Genomic DNA, 15,856 nt, shown 5'->3' on the forward strand with positions numbered 1-15,856 from the left:
CAACCATAACTAAAGATTGGCAAAAGCTTCCTCCACTATAAGCAGGTTTAAAACAATTGTCACAAAGTATGATGAAATTTAAACCATGAAAAAGCCATGCAAGTCTGGGAAAAATCCTGAAAATAATGTAGAGGCTTAACTCAAAATGCCATATCTGGTCATTTATTGAAGAGAAAACCCCACAAACAAAGCAGGGTTGTGGCAATAGGACTACACCTTTGAAAAACCTGGTTTTGCAATGGCAGCATGTTCCAATTCTATACCCTGCTCCAGTTTGGATTTTTTAGCCTCCAGCTCTGCATTGCCGTAGAAATATGGAAAAAGCCCCAGGATCTTTCTGTCAGACTTGGTGAGCAACAGAAGCCATAAGAGTTAATGTGGGGTATATACATAATACAAGAATGTGTCTGCTACATTTAAAGTCAACAAGCTTTCTAGTGTTTAACTTGTCTCAGTTTTTCAAATATCCGCTTGCCCTGACATCTGGTATGCCTCAAAGATGCAGGGTCAGATTAATGATCCCAAATTGGCATAATTTATTCAAGAGACTCCAGAGATACAAACACCTCAAGGAAAAAAGGGGGGGGGGGGGGAAAGGTGGAGAAACAGCACACGGAGTTGGCACACTGAGGTTGTATTCCCGTGATACTGGAATTGTGGACGTGGGCAGTTTCAGGGGTTCTGGTGCTGCATCCCCCCTGGCCAAAGCCACCCTGCCCTGCAGCGTGGCACCCTTCCCACTACCCTCTCACAAAAGCGTGTGGGTAATGCTGTAAGCCAGAGCAATAACCCTGGAATAAAACCAGAGAGCTATTTCTCTTTCAGATTGAAAGATTTAATTCACAAAGCAGATACACGGAAGTTTATCTCCAGGTGTTGCAACTAAACAAAGGCTTTTTGATAAAAAGCTGGACTGTAAGGATGTGGAGGGGGACGGCACCTTGGTGTTATCAGGTGACTGAATAAACACCACCGCCACAGAAGAACTGGCTACCCTCCGCTTGTAGCATGTAATCAGCTTTCACTGCATTTCAGCCCCCCCATCCCGGCACCCCCGAACAGAGCCCGGAGGCTCAGCCCCGTCCCTGCAGCGGCCTCCCGCCTCTCCCAGCCCCTGGGCAGGCGGCTGCCGCGGGGGTGTTTCTGCGGGGCACAGGCCCGCCGGCCCCGGCCGTAGCCCCGAGGCTGAGGCGGGAGACCAGCCGGCAGGCAGCCGGGCCTTGCCCCAGGGGACGCGGGTCACCGCGCCGCACCTCGTCTCCGACAAAGCCGCCCTGGTGCCGAGCGGCGGCCAGGCCCGCCCCCAGCGCGTCCCGCACCCCCGGGACACCTGCGGCCCGTCCTCCTCGCCGCCGAGGGGCCCCTGCCTGCCTGACTCCGCCAGCCCCCGCCCCGCCCGCCGGGCCTCTCCCTCCCGCCCCGGCCCGTAGGCGGGGCGGGCTCCGGGCGGCGCTTCCCGCAGCGGGGCCAAGGCGGTTCTTTCCGTCGGTCGCTGCTGCCGCTGCCGCAGCATGAGCGGGCCGGGGCTGCTGGGGCCCGGTGGCGGTGCGGGGCTGCCGCCGCTGCCTAAGAGCCTGAGCGGGCTGCTGAACTCCTCCTCCTCCGGCGGCGGCGGCCAGGGCGGGCGCTGGCGGGACCTGGAGCGGCTCTACGCGCAGAAGTCCCGCATCCAGGACGAGCTGAGCGGCGGCGGCCGGGGCTCGCCGCGGCCGCCGAAACCTCCCAACCTGGACGCGGCGCTGGCCCTGCTCCGCAAGGAGATGGTGAGCGGGGCGGGGAGGGCCGGGCCTCGGCGGGGCGGCAGACGTGGCGAGCGGCGGCGGGGGGCGCTGCCGCCGCCCAACGGCCTCCCCGGGGCCGGAAGGGCGCCCGGAGCCCGGCGGCAGCGGCGGAGCGGGCGACCCGAGCCGGCTGCGGCCCGTCGAGCCCACTCGGAGCGGGGCGGGCGGGCCCGGCCCGGCGCAGCTCTCCGTAACCCAGCCCGGCTGCTGCGGGGAGCAGGTACCGTGAAACGCGCCGGTAACGGCATGGAGGGAGAGACGGGACCCCCCGGCTCCACCAGCCTGCGGCTGTAATGGTGGGGCTCCTCCGTCTGAGGCTTGAGAGCCGCTCAAGGAGCGCCTCGCTCAGTGGTATCCATTTGAACCTGACACCCATTTTAAAAGGCTGTCGTTTAACAACAAAAAAAAAAAAAAAAAGTATCGGCACTGATTCATTCCGTTCAAGTGAAGTGCAATTAAGCATAGGGCTTTTTTCAGGTCTTTGTTTGGACTCTGTAGCACGGCGTTATTAGTGAAATTCCTCCGGGCGACCTGGTGCACTTCTTGATTAAACACTGATTTGGGTGTTGGTGCTTTGCTGGTGCCAGCTGCAGCTGTAATGACTAATAATAACCTGAGCATTGTGCCCTTAGTGTTCTGAAATATATAAAATATGATATTGCTGAAAACCTGCCTGGTTTAAGGCTGGTTTTCTTATGGTAACAAGGTGTTTGAGCACAAGTTACTCTCTTGAAAGATCTTTCTGTGGATTTAGAAAGAAAATGTAGCGTGCTGAAATCTTAGTCTGCCACCAATGTTTCAACAAGTAGCTCAAATACAGTTTGAGATATTCGTAGAACTGTGTGTTAAGAGTTGCCAGTTAGCCACTCGCGCTTCCTGGGCTTCGATGCAATCGACCCTAGGGGCTTTTTCTGCAACGATCTAAGGGGAAGCAAGGATATGATCATAGTTGTCTTAATCCTTCCCAAAGAAGCAAAGATAACTTGTTATAAAAGTCTAATCTATTTTTCCTAATGGAAAATCAAATGAGATGCTTGTTAAAGTCATTTGACAACTAGACTTCCCCTTTGATACTGTTATCCTTAATGATAATTTGATAAAACACTTCTGAAGAAAAAGTACTTCACCTCTGAACACATCAAAGACTGTCAAGCAACAATCTCCTGGTTCCAGGTGTACTTTTTTGTGGCCCTTACAAATTAGAGAGACTCTTGTGTACTCTAATAGGCTGTATTAGGCTGCCTTTCATCAAGTAGATAATAGCACTTTATATTGAACGCTCTTTCTTGCAGCAAAGATAGCATTTCTATTCTATTAAAGCAAGTAACGAGCTTGTGTTAAATTTTCAGTAGTGAATGGGGAAGAAGTACATAGCAGCATCTCTTCCTGCATGATCAAGCAAGGTACTATGTATATAAGCTTTTAAAGATGAGAAAGTGATGGATTTAGATGCTTCAGAGGGGGAGGGATGAAAGGAGAGGTCACTTCAGAACTGTCATCTTGAGGAAAAGAGTCAATTGCATGGGACTGTGCATTATAGGTTGTCTTGTAGTTGCTATGATAAAACTATAGAGTCACATGCAGATTGGCTGGGATTAAAAACTTTATGCTTGTGCTAGCAGGCTTGGACGCTTCTTCAGGCTTTCGCTACCTCGGGGATCATACTTGAAAGTTGTGAAGGGCTAGAGGCTGCGTTTTTCTAAATAGACTTACTGTTCTTGATTGATTGATGCTAGTGACAGCTACAGAAAAATAAGATGCTAAGCATAACTCTCTGGTGTTAAGACCTCCTAAGTTAATTCTGCTGAGCAATTTCTATCTTGGAGATTGTGCTTGGTGTAGAACTGATCTTCACAGAAAGCACTGAAGTGTTTTACAGAGCTAAAATGGGAGAGCTGCTGGTGAAAATGCTCCCGCTTTCCTCAGGAGACAAAGAACTGGTTGTCTGTCTCCAGGTTGAGCTTTCTGGCTCAACTCACTCCTAATCATTCTTTGAACAGTTCTTCACTGCAGTCTTGTCCTTCAAACATTTAGCTCTGATGCAAGTCTGCCTGGTGGGTCTCATGTTTGCATGTCATAGCATTAAGTCCAGCTTCACAGCATCCTTATTACTTGAGGCGAGCAGTTTGTTTTGGGGCAAGCCAAACTTCATCGACTGTCACCTCCAAAGGCTGATGTTCAGACTTTATTCTTGGGCAGGTAAACAGTCATTAGCTTAACAAGTCTGAAGAAATGACTTCAGCAGAGCTAGATGGAGGGGTCGGGATATGGTACAAATACCTCCCTTTTATTTTCCCTCCTGCAGTCTTGTTTGGTTGGTTGGGTTTTTTTATACAATTTTTTGCAGAAGAAGATTTGCACAAGTGCTCTTTCCTCTGACAGAATAGAGAGCAAGGAAGAGTAGCATACGCTTCCTGCGGAGTGCATGCTTAAACGAGGAGAGAGAAAGGTGTTGCGTTCATTACAGGGGAAAATAGACATGGGTAAGAAAAGCAGCATTGATCTGAGGTGGTGGAAAGGCTTGTCCATAACCTCCTGGCAGCTAGCGCAGCGTTACGCATTTTGTTCTGTGTCTTGTCCTAAAGTCCATGTGTTAGTTCTGATGGGACATCACGTCTTGGCTTCGTGACCTCACCAAGTAATTTGTGTTGGTCCTGAAAGTTGCTGTATCCTATTTTTCTGAGTGGGAACGGCATTGTGGTGTGTGATACTTTTTTTTTTTTTTTTTCCCCCCCCTCCTTCCACCTTTAGAGAAAGGATCTGGTAGGATAGTTCAGCAATGCCAAAGGAAGATCTTCATACTAGCATCTCGTGGTTTTTTTGTGTGCTGAGCGTATCTGTCCTTAGAATTTAGACATGTAAGGAGAGATTTTTGAGGTAAGATTCTCATTCTAGGTAAAATGTAGCCTGGTGTTCAGGCTGCAGTAAAGGCTACTAACATTATTTTTATTCTTTTTTTTTTTTCTTTGAACATGAGTTTCAGCAAAAACTTTCATTTCATGAAACTGAGGCTCACTAGGAACAGCCTGTCAGCTTAACGCTTATTTGAAAATTTAGGCAGAAATGGCTGCTTCTTGAAAATGTTAAATTGGGTGGTGGTTTTAAATTACTGCAAGACAAAATTTAGATTTAATTTGATCTGACTTGGATAGGTGACAATATCAAATGAACTCTCCATTTTGTTGCCAGAGAGGGAAACTGCTTTGAGTTAAATGACTGGCTTTATTTTGCTTTGTGGTGCAACATACTGGTTTTGTACCTGACCTAAAGATGCAGGCTACAAGGTAACATTCCTCCAAATCTTCAACTAGCTCTGGAACTAATATTTTAGAAGTTTGGGGACCAAAATATTAGGCACTTAGTTATAAATCAAGCCTATGCTTGAGTAGCACTTGAAAATGTGCTTCCTTCTCTCTCTCCTGCTTTAGTTTTGCTGCCTTCAAGTAGCTGTATTGTGCTAAGCCTACCTAGCCTTGTCAGATGCCTATATATGTCGATACAGAAAAGAAAATTACAGTAGAAAATACTTAGCCAGGAAGTGGAAAACCAGCTAGAGCTCCATTTGCAATTTTTAATCCAGGCCATTTTAAACAAAACCAGAGAGCCTATGATACTATGTGAGAGAGATGTGTGAAAGACACACAGTGTTACTGGAAAAGTATGTCTCTTGCATAATGAGGAATATAGAGTTTATGCATTTATCTGTAATGCTTCAGATAGGAGTGAACTGCTTATTGGAAGTTAAGCAGGGCATGTAATACAAAATCTTAAAGAACACTTTGCTCATGTTCCGCCATATCCCATCACATTGTCCCTTGTTCTTTTTTCCAGTTTATCCCATAGGGAGTGTCACCGTAGAAAATCAGTTATACTTCCATATTTCGTAACTGTTCAAGGTAGAAAGAAGCTTGATCCTCTTGTTTAGCAGCGTAAGATATATAGCATTATACTGCCAGTAAAATCACAATTGTAATGCTGTTTGTTTATTTGTTTGAATTCTTCCCCCCTCAGGTTGGCCTTCGGCAGCTAGATATGTCATTACTGTGTCAGTTGTACTCCCTGTATGAATCGATTCAAGAATATAAAGGTGCCTGCCAAGCTGACTCTAATGCAGACTGCTCGTACGCTTTGGAAAATGGGTTTTTTGATGAAGAGGAGGAATACTTCTAGAAGCAGGAAGATTCACCTCCAGGCTGACTGAGGTTCTTTTGTCCTTCTCTCCCTGTAACACACCTCAGCAAGAGCGACTGGAATCTGTACGGATCCTTCTTCCTGAGGGGGAACGCCCAGCTACCCCAAGTTGTGTTAAATTCACTTATTTTAACAGGCTGTCAGTACAAGTTACTCATGCAAATACCACTTGAGGAAAGTGCTGTACTCTAACTTTTGAAGAGTCCTCAGACATGCTTGACAAGAGTTTTCAATTTAATTTGCAAGGTGGGTGTTTTCAACTTACAAACGTTGGTAGCTTATAACTGGAATTTTAATGATAGAAGACAGCAGTGACTTCCTGAGTTGTAATAACTTTGTAAGGGGGGAGGGAAGCCTCTGCTGCGGTGTAAATAGCTGTAGGTGATTTTTTTTTTTTTTGGTCAACGGTATGGAAAAATGCGTTTTGAACAGGCATCTGGATGCACGCACATCCTCAGCTCTACTAAGCTAGTTCTGCTCTTATCAGCTGCATCCAGTTTTATACTGGGTGGATTGTTTACACAGTTTAATTTTTTTTTTTCCTCCTTAAGCTAATTTTGATTTTTTCCTTGTTCCTAGCTTACAAGCTGTACACGTGATAGTGAGTGTTATCAGCAGTTTTTTTCTGTTGATCTAATTCACTTTCCTGATACTGCCACTTGGCATTAACTTTTATACTATTGTCTGGATTTCTCGCAACATAGCTCTTTGACCTGCTAAACTCTGTTCTGAAATGGTTTGCTTAGCTTTTACTGTACTACGTAGTAAAAGCACAGATTCAAACATAGTCTGTCTGCCACTATGTGGCTTGGAATAACATGAACTCTTGTGCAAGTGTTCTCAATCATATGAAGAATAAGGAAACCTCTCATATGACACAATGGGACAAATTGCAATATTTTATACTGGGTGAACTTTGTTTCTCTAAGGTAGACTACAGCTCTTTTTAAAAATGCAAAATAAGTATTTTGAGCACATACTTTGCATATGTTAAAACTTTTTATACTAACTTGTTCTTTGAAGTATAACTTATTTTGGTTTCAGAACTTACTAAAGCACTCGGTTAAGTTTTTATTATTTCATAGTGTGTACATGTAATGCTTAATCAGCTTGGAAAAGAGAGTTGCCAACTATCTGAGTCTTTACCCTTCTCTATTTTAAGTAAAATCAGCTCCCAATGCAATTTTCATTTCTTAACTTTAATTCTGAAGATTGCTGTAAAACACAGTGCCTGAATCTTGACACAAGCTAATAATTAAGGGCTTAAATCTCAAAGGGTTTTTTGCATGGTTCATGTCTGGCATGCATACAGTTTACAGAAAGAATTGGAGATCACATTCTGGGGTAGCTCCGCTCTTAGTTTTTAGCAAAGGCTAGGATGTTGCAGTGATAAAAGCCAAGAGACTTCCAGGGTGGAGTTTTTGCGCATTCCCTCTAAAACCGGCTTATTTTAGTGGAATTGAAAGGCCACAAGAGCAAAGACTGTACTGTAATTGTGTATGTGTGCAAGTTCTTAATCTAGTTTGTGGCAATGGCTGGATTTTTTTTTTTAAATGTTGATTCTGGTCTAATTACTTCACTCACCCAAAACTAAAATGAATGATAAGGCAAACACAGATAATCCAAATGGTTACATCTGTATTTAAAAAGTTGTGTGTGTACGTGTGTATATATGTATGAGTGTATATACACACAGATGTACGTACAACTTCCTGCTTTGACTTAAGAATGTATCAGCTTTGAATATAATTTGCTGTGCTTTTGGTATTTAGATGTGGCTTTTTCTAGTCTGTTGAAGTACTGCTATTTTCTTGCTCTTTCCCCCAAAATAAAAAGCATGATGTTTAGCATAACTTTTTAATGTTGTGTGTATTTTAATTTACCGTTTCAGTGAATCCAAACCCTCCCCCCTTCCCAATCTCCCCCTAAAAAACCTAGGACTAGTCATCACCCCGGGACGGAAGCAAGCAATTTTTAAATTACAGTGGAAAAGGTTCTACCTGCCAGTATTTGGAATGGGAATGGGAATTTCCTACTTCTATGTCTTAATTGGATTTTACTTAGTTTTGAATTCAACAGAGAAAATCCTGTCTCTACTAAAGATTTTGTTGTACAAATCCTTACATGGTGACAGTCATTAATAGTCCCACTGGTGAGAATGGACTTCAGCAAAATTCACAGTACTTTCTCTTATATAAATGAAACTTTAAAAGCAAAATGATTTACGTTTCTAATTTTAATGCAGCATGCTTCTGAGTTGGGTAATGTGGAATGTTTGGCTGGTATTCGCTGTACCAAGAGAAGCATAAAAGTCTCAAGGCATCACCTCACAACATCATCTGCACTGGAAAAAAGGATGGATTATTAGGACTTGCTAAGTTTTCAGCACCTTGTCCCTTTTAATAACACCTTGCATGGGAGAGAAGTTAAAATCTGTATTCCTAAGCAAATTCAAATGCTCTGAAGGCTGGCTAGCTAGACAAAGGTTTTAAAAAACAGTACGTTTGTTAAGTCAATAAGCAGTTGTTCCGGAGGTAGATTTCTGTGCCTGGTGTTTTCAGTTGTGAGCCGTATCACCTCACCGCGTTGTAACAGCGTGAAGTAGGGAAATTGCTTTGAAAGAGAGGTGCTTGGTGGGAAAGTATAGCTTAAATACCAAGTAATTGTTACATGCAGCTTCAAGTCACAGTTTGGTTGTGTGCGTGACAGAACAAGCTGTGTTACTACAAAAGCTTGTTAACCTTGGTCCAAACCACATACCAACAATCCCTTTCCCATTTTTATTCCGTAACCCCAATTTGAATTACACATAACCTTTTAAGGATACCTTTTAAGGGTATAACGAAAGAAACTCTTGAAAACTGCCCTACCCGGTGAATACTACACAACTTTCAGTCCCACACGGCGCAGCTGGCTTAGCCAGTACGGAGCGGGCACAGGAAAAGACAGGTTTACGAGGAAACAAGGACAGACAGGCTCCTGCTGCTCCGAGGTGGAAAACTGTGAGTACAGCGGTTCAGAAGGCAGTCTGCCATGAGTGACTCTTCACTGGCCTTCCTCCAAAGGGCCTACAAATGTGGTAAAGCGGTTAGAAATAAAGAATTATTAGGTCTGTGCTAGCTATATTTGAAGTTTGGTGTTGGGTTTGGTTTTTTTTTAACAACACAGCACCCTCATTTTATTGCTATGACAACTGCAGAGTCATAGTCATAATTACATTATAGTCTAGTCCCTTGGAAATGTTCTTAGTCTACAAAAAGTGAAGAGTCTGGAAGAAGCACTCCACCCTGGAGAGCACGGGTGTCAGAAAAGATGAGTGGCCGATGCCCTGGCAGCTATAACAGAGGAGTGTTTAGGTTCAGCTTCGGCTCCTGGTGAATTCACTGTCAGCCCCATTGATTTTAGTGGGGATGGGCTGCAAAGCAGGGATCTCTTTCCTGAAACCAGAACTGCTGCTTGGTCTCTTTTATTTTCAAGACTGGAAGAACTGTATGGTATCTGTACAAAGATACAAGAGGTATTCAAATACATACTACAAATGTTTTCAAAAGTACTTACTCTGTAATGCAGTGAAACACAGTAGGCGATCATTTGAATAACTCATAAAAAAGACAAGTGTTGCTTCAAATAAAGAGTTTTCCAATAAAGGTGGGATAAAATTACACTCTGTTTAGGGGTAGCTTGGACTTGGAGGCTCACTAAAGTTGAGTTTTTAATACAAAATTTAGTGCAGTCATGGAAATCGGAAGACTAGGAGAAAGATTATGCAAAAATTATTGTAATATTTGTCATTAATTTAGTTCCTAATCATACGTAATCAAATCATTTTGCATGACCTTCTAAAATAAGTTGCTTTTTTAAAAATTTACATTTTCTTGTAAATAATGCAAAGTTTTAAATGCACTGAAGAGTAGTAGAGCCCTCAGAATCTTTACAAAAATTGATCCACTTAGTGCCTATTTACAAACCTAAGGTTTTTGCCTCCTATTTAGGCTTTGTTTCCTTAGGAACTTGACTAGGCAATGACTCTGTCCATGATTTTCTGTCAGTCTCTTTACTATAAACAACATCTGATAGAAGTTGGAAAATTGTTCTGTTTTTACAAACCTTGTGAAAATGGGCAACTGGAGGAGGAGAGAGACTGCTGCTTCCACAGACAGCATCACAGGTAAAATTCACCTTTGGATTTCTGTTTGGCCACCCAAGAGCCAGAAAGCAAAAGCCAGGTGGTCACCTGGCAGCTCCGCAGCAGCCGGGGCAGGTGCCGCGTCTTCCACGGTGCTGGGTGCCAGCGGGTGGTGTGGGAAGGAGGTGAGAGCCTTCAGCACGTCTTACAGCGAGCGAGGATGAAAAGTGGGGATATGGCAAGGCGCTCAGGGAGGACCCCAGGTGTTGCCCTCGGGACCGAATGGGATGCTGGAAGGGGTGAGTGTTGTGGCAAGGGAGGTCACAGGTTTTGGAGGCTGGAGCTTCGCGCAGTTTGGAAGGAGATGCTGAGGTCCTGGGACACAAGTCATTTAAGATCCTGTGTTTCATTAGTTCTGCTGATAGCTTGGGGGTCTTTTTTCAACCTGTTTTAGAGTCTGGGTGTACACTACTTGTCATATATTTTTAACGTTACAGTCATTTGTTGCCGGTACACAGTTTTGCTTAACTGGAAAGAACACATTTTATTAGCCTTGCTGCCTCGCTAAAGCCATTCCTTTTGCTTGAGGAATTTGGTTGCTCTGAGGGCAATGGGGAACTAATTCGTACACTGTGGTGTTTAGCTGACGGCTGGGGGGGGCATGTGAAGCGGGATGAATCGGGTATGTGCCAAAGAGAACCCTACACACAGGTCTTTTCTTCTCCAACATACAGCTATGTGTCCTTCAGCCTCTTCCAAAGAATTTACTCCTGTTTTTGTGATGCCTGCCTGTAGAGGATACAGCTTACCACAGCAGTTTGAGGTTCATACTCCTTTTCATATACTATATGCATTTTCTCAGAAAACAACTCCTCAGACATACGTTTTCCCATCCATTTTTATCTTTGGTTTATTTGAAGCTACTGAATTTAACTCCAGACAACGCTGTGTGACCTAAGGAAATAACTCATCCATTTTCTTAGCAAGCTAGTTAAAAGCTCTCTTATTTGCAAAGTCATCTCATTGATTTTAACATTTTCAAAGCTCCCTAAACTACGTGCTAAAGCTTCCTAACTGGCCGTTCTATGATCCTGGTGACTCCAGCTAGCTTTGCAAAGATCTGGGGTCCGCTGCGAGGGCTTGCTCCCGCCGTGGCTCAGAGAACCTGGGGGATCCGTGCGGACGCCGTCTGTGCACAGTGACAAACGCCCGAGCTGAGGTGCTCTGGAAGATCGGAGGTGGCCCCACAGAACCCAGATGTGCTCCAGGGCAGATGTGATGGATTAAATCCTAGGTGAAGCTTGATTTGTGCCGGACTGGCGCCCGCAACTTTCAGGGCAATTACGCCTTGTAAGGAAGCAGTAGGATTAGCAAGGAGTTCTCCCTCCAGGTGACCAGCAGTGAATTTGGCTGTTCATTTTAAAATGACATAGTAATTTTGGAGGGGATGAATATTCACTGCAGAAGTTACCTTTTTTTGGCTCCCCTTCATTCTTTCTATTCAGGAAAATTCATTAGATGAATATGGAAACAACCAGCCCTGAGTTACGAAGCCCACATCTGATTTCAGAGGAATGTGCTTTTAGCAGTAGAATTTACATTTTTCAGATAAGGTTGGTATGCAATTTAATGAGACAAACCCATTTGCTATTGAAATACACAGGCTTGCGACTATTTCAACTCTGCACTGAATTTTTGCCACGGGTTTTAAATGCATTCATGCTAAGACATTATTGAGGTAATGTCTTTAAAAGAATGTAATCTTTGAGAATTCCTCAATTTAAAATGGGAGGAGAAATCCCATGCAAATAATGGATTATTAGAGTTTAAAAAAATGTGACTGTAGCAGACTGTTTAGAATTGCTAGTGCATAGTGAGTTCAATCCTCTGTCAAACCACTGCCTTAAATTCATGTTAGCAGAAGTAGTTCAATCCTCTTCGCAGTGCTAGCTACTCTCTTTCAGAAATCCCAAGCATTTCTTCCATGGGTCAGAAACGTCCCTGTGATTATCTGGCTAGACACATGAGTAAGAGTTTGAGAGCTCACTTTGGCTCAGGATGCCAGGCACTGTCACAAACAATAAAGTTGCCTGTCTGAGCCCTACCGGCTCGCTCTTAAACTCTTCTGGCTCGTCAAACAGCAGAACCTTTTAAATCATTTACAAAAAGGCAATGTAACAAGGTGGTTACTTCAGTTATAAAAGCACCTGAACAATATGGACAGTACATTTCCTTATTTTTCCTCTCAACTCAACCCTTTACAGTGTCCTCAGTTTAACTGAATCTGGAATTTAATAAAAACCTGTAGCACTAATTATTTGTATTGAAACAGCCTACAATTTTGTTAGGGTTGCTTAAGATACTGGAAAGTTCAAGCAGGGCATGCAGAGGCAAAATAACAAGGAGTGATGCAAAGTTTTGAACAGGTAAAGTACAAGCTTAAACAGGACTATATTTCTAACTTGTTCCATTACTATTAAATAACATCATAGGCTGTTCGTATCATGGAATAAAATTATTTTTTATATGCTACATTACACAAAAGGTAAACTATTGAAATATTAACGTAGTTGTTTGGTATAGGGGAAAAGACATTTTATCAGAATCAGCTGAAAGAAAAAGAGTGAAAATTAATTTCTCATAGCACTAGAATATTGAAGTCCTGTTACCATTTGGTTTTTATCCCATATGAACACAGCAGATCTATATTCTAAGAATCTCAATATTCCTTTGTTCTTCTGTTTAATATTGTACAAATCATACAGAATCTCGGCTTGTATCTTTGAATTAGCCTTGCTCTTTCTGACTGATACTTCATCATGTTGCTCACATTGGAGAAGCATTTCCTTAAATACATTTAATCATACAATATAACCTGTAAAGATAAATGGAACACATAGCATCTCTTCACTATATATTTTATACTTCTCTTTGTGTGCATTTTTAGAAGAGAAAAGACATTTATGAAAAAAGCTCTAGTGTATTTTGGGGGGTGTCATTGCACAGTCGTGCTTATGTTAAGGATTAAAATTTAATGATAAATGAGAGAGGTAGAAATTTGTGGTAATCTCTGCGAGGAAGAAGGAATTCTGTTTTATGCTTTTCTTTTATCCTGTCTTAGGTCCTTTCCTGTAGGATTTGCTTGAGGTCCAAGTTTTCATATGTAAATAGATTTGTCTTGTCTCCAGTGCTTTGTGTGGTTACACAATAGGACTTTTTTTCCCCTGCACTACTTATCACTCACCAGTCATTCAAAAAGTCCTTTCTGTTTCTCTTGCAAATGTAGGATTGTTCTACGCTTTCAATGTCACTTCTTCTCATAGAGAATAAAACTCTTTTCTGTGCCTTCAGATGCAGGTGTGTACGGACAGAACACGTCAATCAGTATTAGAGAAGCCAAGCATATCCCACCATTACTGCAGACATTAATTTGTAAGAGCGTCTGCTCAAAAGTGTGCCGACTATGGAAATTTACACTACAATTTCTTTTGCAAATTAGAAGGAAGTTTGTACAGATGTGTTTATTCTCCAAGAACAGAGATCTCAATTCACTATGCCAATTCTCTCATTCCATTCTGAATTAAATGCTTTAGTTCGTAGGCAGAGATCGTATTTTTGTTTCAACTTAACTGTGTGTAACCCAATGTGTAAGTCCTTACAAGAAGCCTGTAGTAGATTTGCAGAGGTACAGGCTGCCTTATTTATTTAAAAGCCCTAAGCACTTTGCGGTCCTACAGCTAAAGGAATCTGCCTGATGGATTTTCATGCTGCTGGCTTAGCAGGGGGTAGCAGAGAACTGGAAGCGTGCCACCTGCAGAATAGAAGTGGAGGACACAAACTTACTAGAATGTCAAGCCACCGTCTTCACCATGGATTCTTCAAGTAAAATCTTGCATTTTCAGAAAATCGTATTGCTTGAATAAACGGTCATAGCTGAAAAACAAATGGGCATCAAACTGCCGCTGCACACAGTGAGAGCTGACAGGTCTCCTCATGTAGGAAAGGCTTTGGTCTGAGAGCTTTGGCCTCTCAGAGCCAGGATCTCTGCCCGCCAGTGAGAACATCTGTCAAGAGTGCTCATCCAGGCTAACGGCTGGAGGAAGGACCAGATGACCTCCGAGTTCATTTCTAGCCCCATCTGATTCTGTGAAAACAAAACTGTTCCCATCAGGGGTGGCAGAAGCAGCTGCCAGCTCAGGACAAAGAGCTGAGCCCTCCGGGGCAGCTGCTGCGAGTTTAGAGGAGCCAGCGCTTTTTGGTCTAATGGCATGAAATCACAGACGGCACCTTCCAGCCTGCCATTAGAGTGAGGAAGGATCTGCACGCGAGGCCTTCCTGGTTTGCTGTCCTCTATCAGGACATGTTGTAGAGGATTAAAAACACCTCTCTCAACTTTCTATCTAAGTGCTCCTGCAGCTGAATTAGATTAGCATCACCACAATGGCATTTTTTTAAGTGAAAGCAGATGAGAAACAATGAGGGAAGGGAGACACGATCTGTACGTGTTTCTGATGCTGTTTTATCAGGGACATGACTTTTTTTTTTTTTTTTTTAACTGATACAATCTGTCCTATGCATAATAGTCAAACTATTGTGAGGATAAGGTGCCTTTCTCCCAGGTGGCCCTTCCTTTCAGTGTAGGACCTTTACATGATTAGAAGCTGCATAATTTCATACATAGTTAAGGCAGAAAATGCGCACGCTGTAAGAATAGGATTGACCTCCCCCCCCCCCCGCCATCTACACAGACACACGATGTAGATAAATTGCACAATTCGACTGAGCAGGAAAGTTTTTGGGGAAAAATCCACTTAAAATGAAAGAAGTGTAAAATAAAGTTTGTAAAGCTGCACGTTTTAATACAAACTAAGTCTTGTCACGTGGTTATGTAAAGAAATGTATGCCTACCATTGTGTAGCAAAGTTAATTTGCTTTTCCAAGGGAAAGGTTTTGAATAATCTGTCCAATTTTGCTGAAAATAATCTTCACTAATCAATCAGCACTGTTTTATTTTCATTTTGTTGTCTCCCAGGACGGAATGAGTAAGAGATGGATTGTGTTTTCCCCGCTGTGCAACCCACCTGCCATTTCCACGCTACTAAGTAGGAAAAATGTCCTCATAGGGAAACAGAGATTCCTGTTGTTGAAAAAAAAAAGATAAGCAGTATGGTCAGAGTGATACATTCATGTTTGCTCCCTATCCTGCAAAGTTCAAGCCATTTCTCCTGGTGCTGGTATGTGGCACTTTACTATGCAGTGGATGCACTCGATGGAGAATATTTTCTTCCTAGTTATTATGGCACTTCTGTTGGCTTTTGATTTCTGGTGATCAAAAGAACGCTGTAGTCCTATTGAGACAGAGATGCTATCTCTGCTGTAGCCAAGACATGATACATCAGTGGCTTTGAAGGTTAGAACCAAAGCTTTATGCTAGCAGTGAAGTGAGAGACCAAAGAAGGGATCAAAGTTTAGGAGTGATGCATGTGTGACGGCATCAGATGGGCTATAGCATGCATGGCAGGGAATCACTATAAAGGTAACAAACACCCACAGATGCTTACAGAGTGAATTAGCAGTTCTGAGAAGAGAATGCAAGGTGAGTAGAAGAGCTTCTGTGTTCTTGAGATTTTGTTTTCTTGTTTAAATTTGTGCAATGTTACTGGATTCATTTACTGAAAAGATACCAGTAATTTTTACACAAGACCTACCTGTGCTTTCTACCTCAAAGCCTCCAACTGTCAAATAAGATACCTTAGTT

General features: G+C 43.0%; 1 protein-coding gene across 1 annotated transcript; it reads left to right on the plus strand.

Moving 5' to 3' along the window:
• The first annotated feature begins 1,427 nt into the window (after positions 1 to 1,427).
• Positions 1,428 to 7,825, plus strand: FAM89A (family with sequence similarity 89 member A). The gene is made up of 2 exons (XM_075748647.1): positions 1,428 to 1,763; positions 5,793 to 7,825. The coding sequence occupies exons 1-2, from the start codon at positions 1,512 to 1,514 to the stop codon at positions 5,949 to 5,951; spliced, it is 411 nt and encodes a 136-aa protein (XP_075604762.1). The 5' UTR covers positions 1,428 to 1,511; the 3' UTR covers positions 5,952 to 7,825.
• The last annotated feature ends 8,031 nt before the right edge of the window (positions 7,826 to 15,856 follow it).

This window comes from Balearica regulorum, chromosome 3 (assembly GCF_011004875.1).
Source record: "Balearica regulorum gibbericeps isolate bBalReg1 chromosome 3, bBalReg1.pri, whole genome shotgun sequence".
NCBI classification, from domain to species: domain Eukaryota; kingdom Metazoa; phylum Chordata; class Aves; order Gruiformes; family Gruidae; genus Balearica; species Balearica regulorum.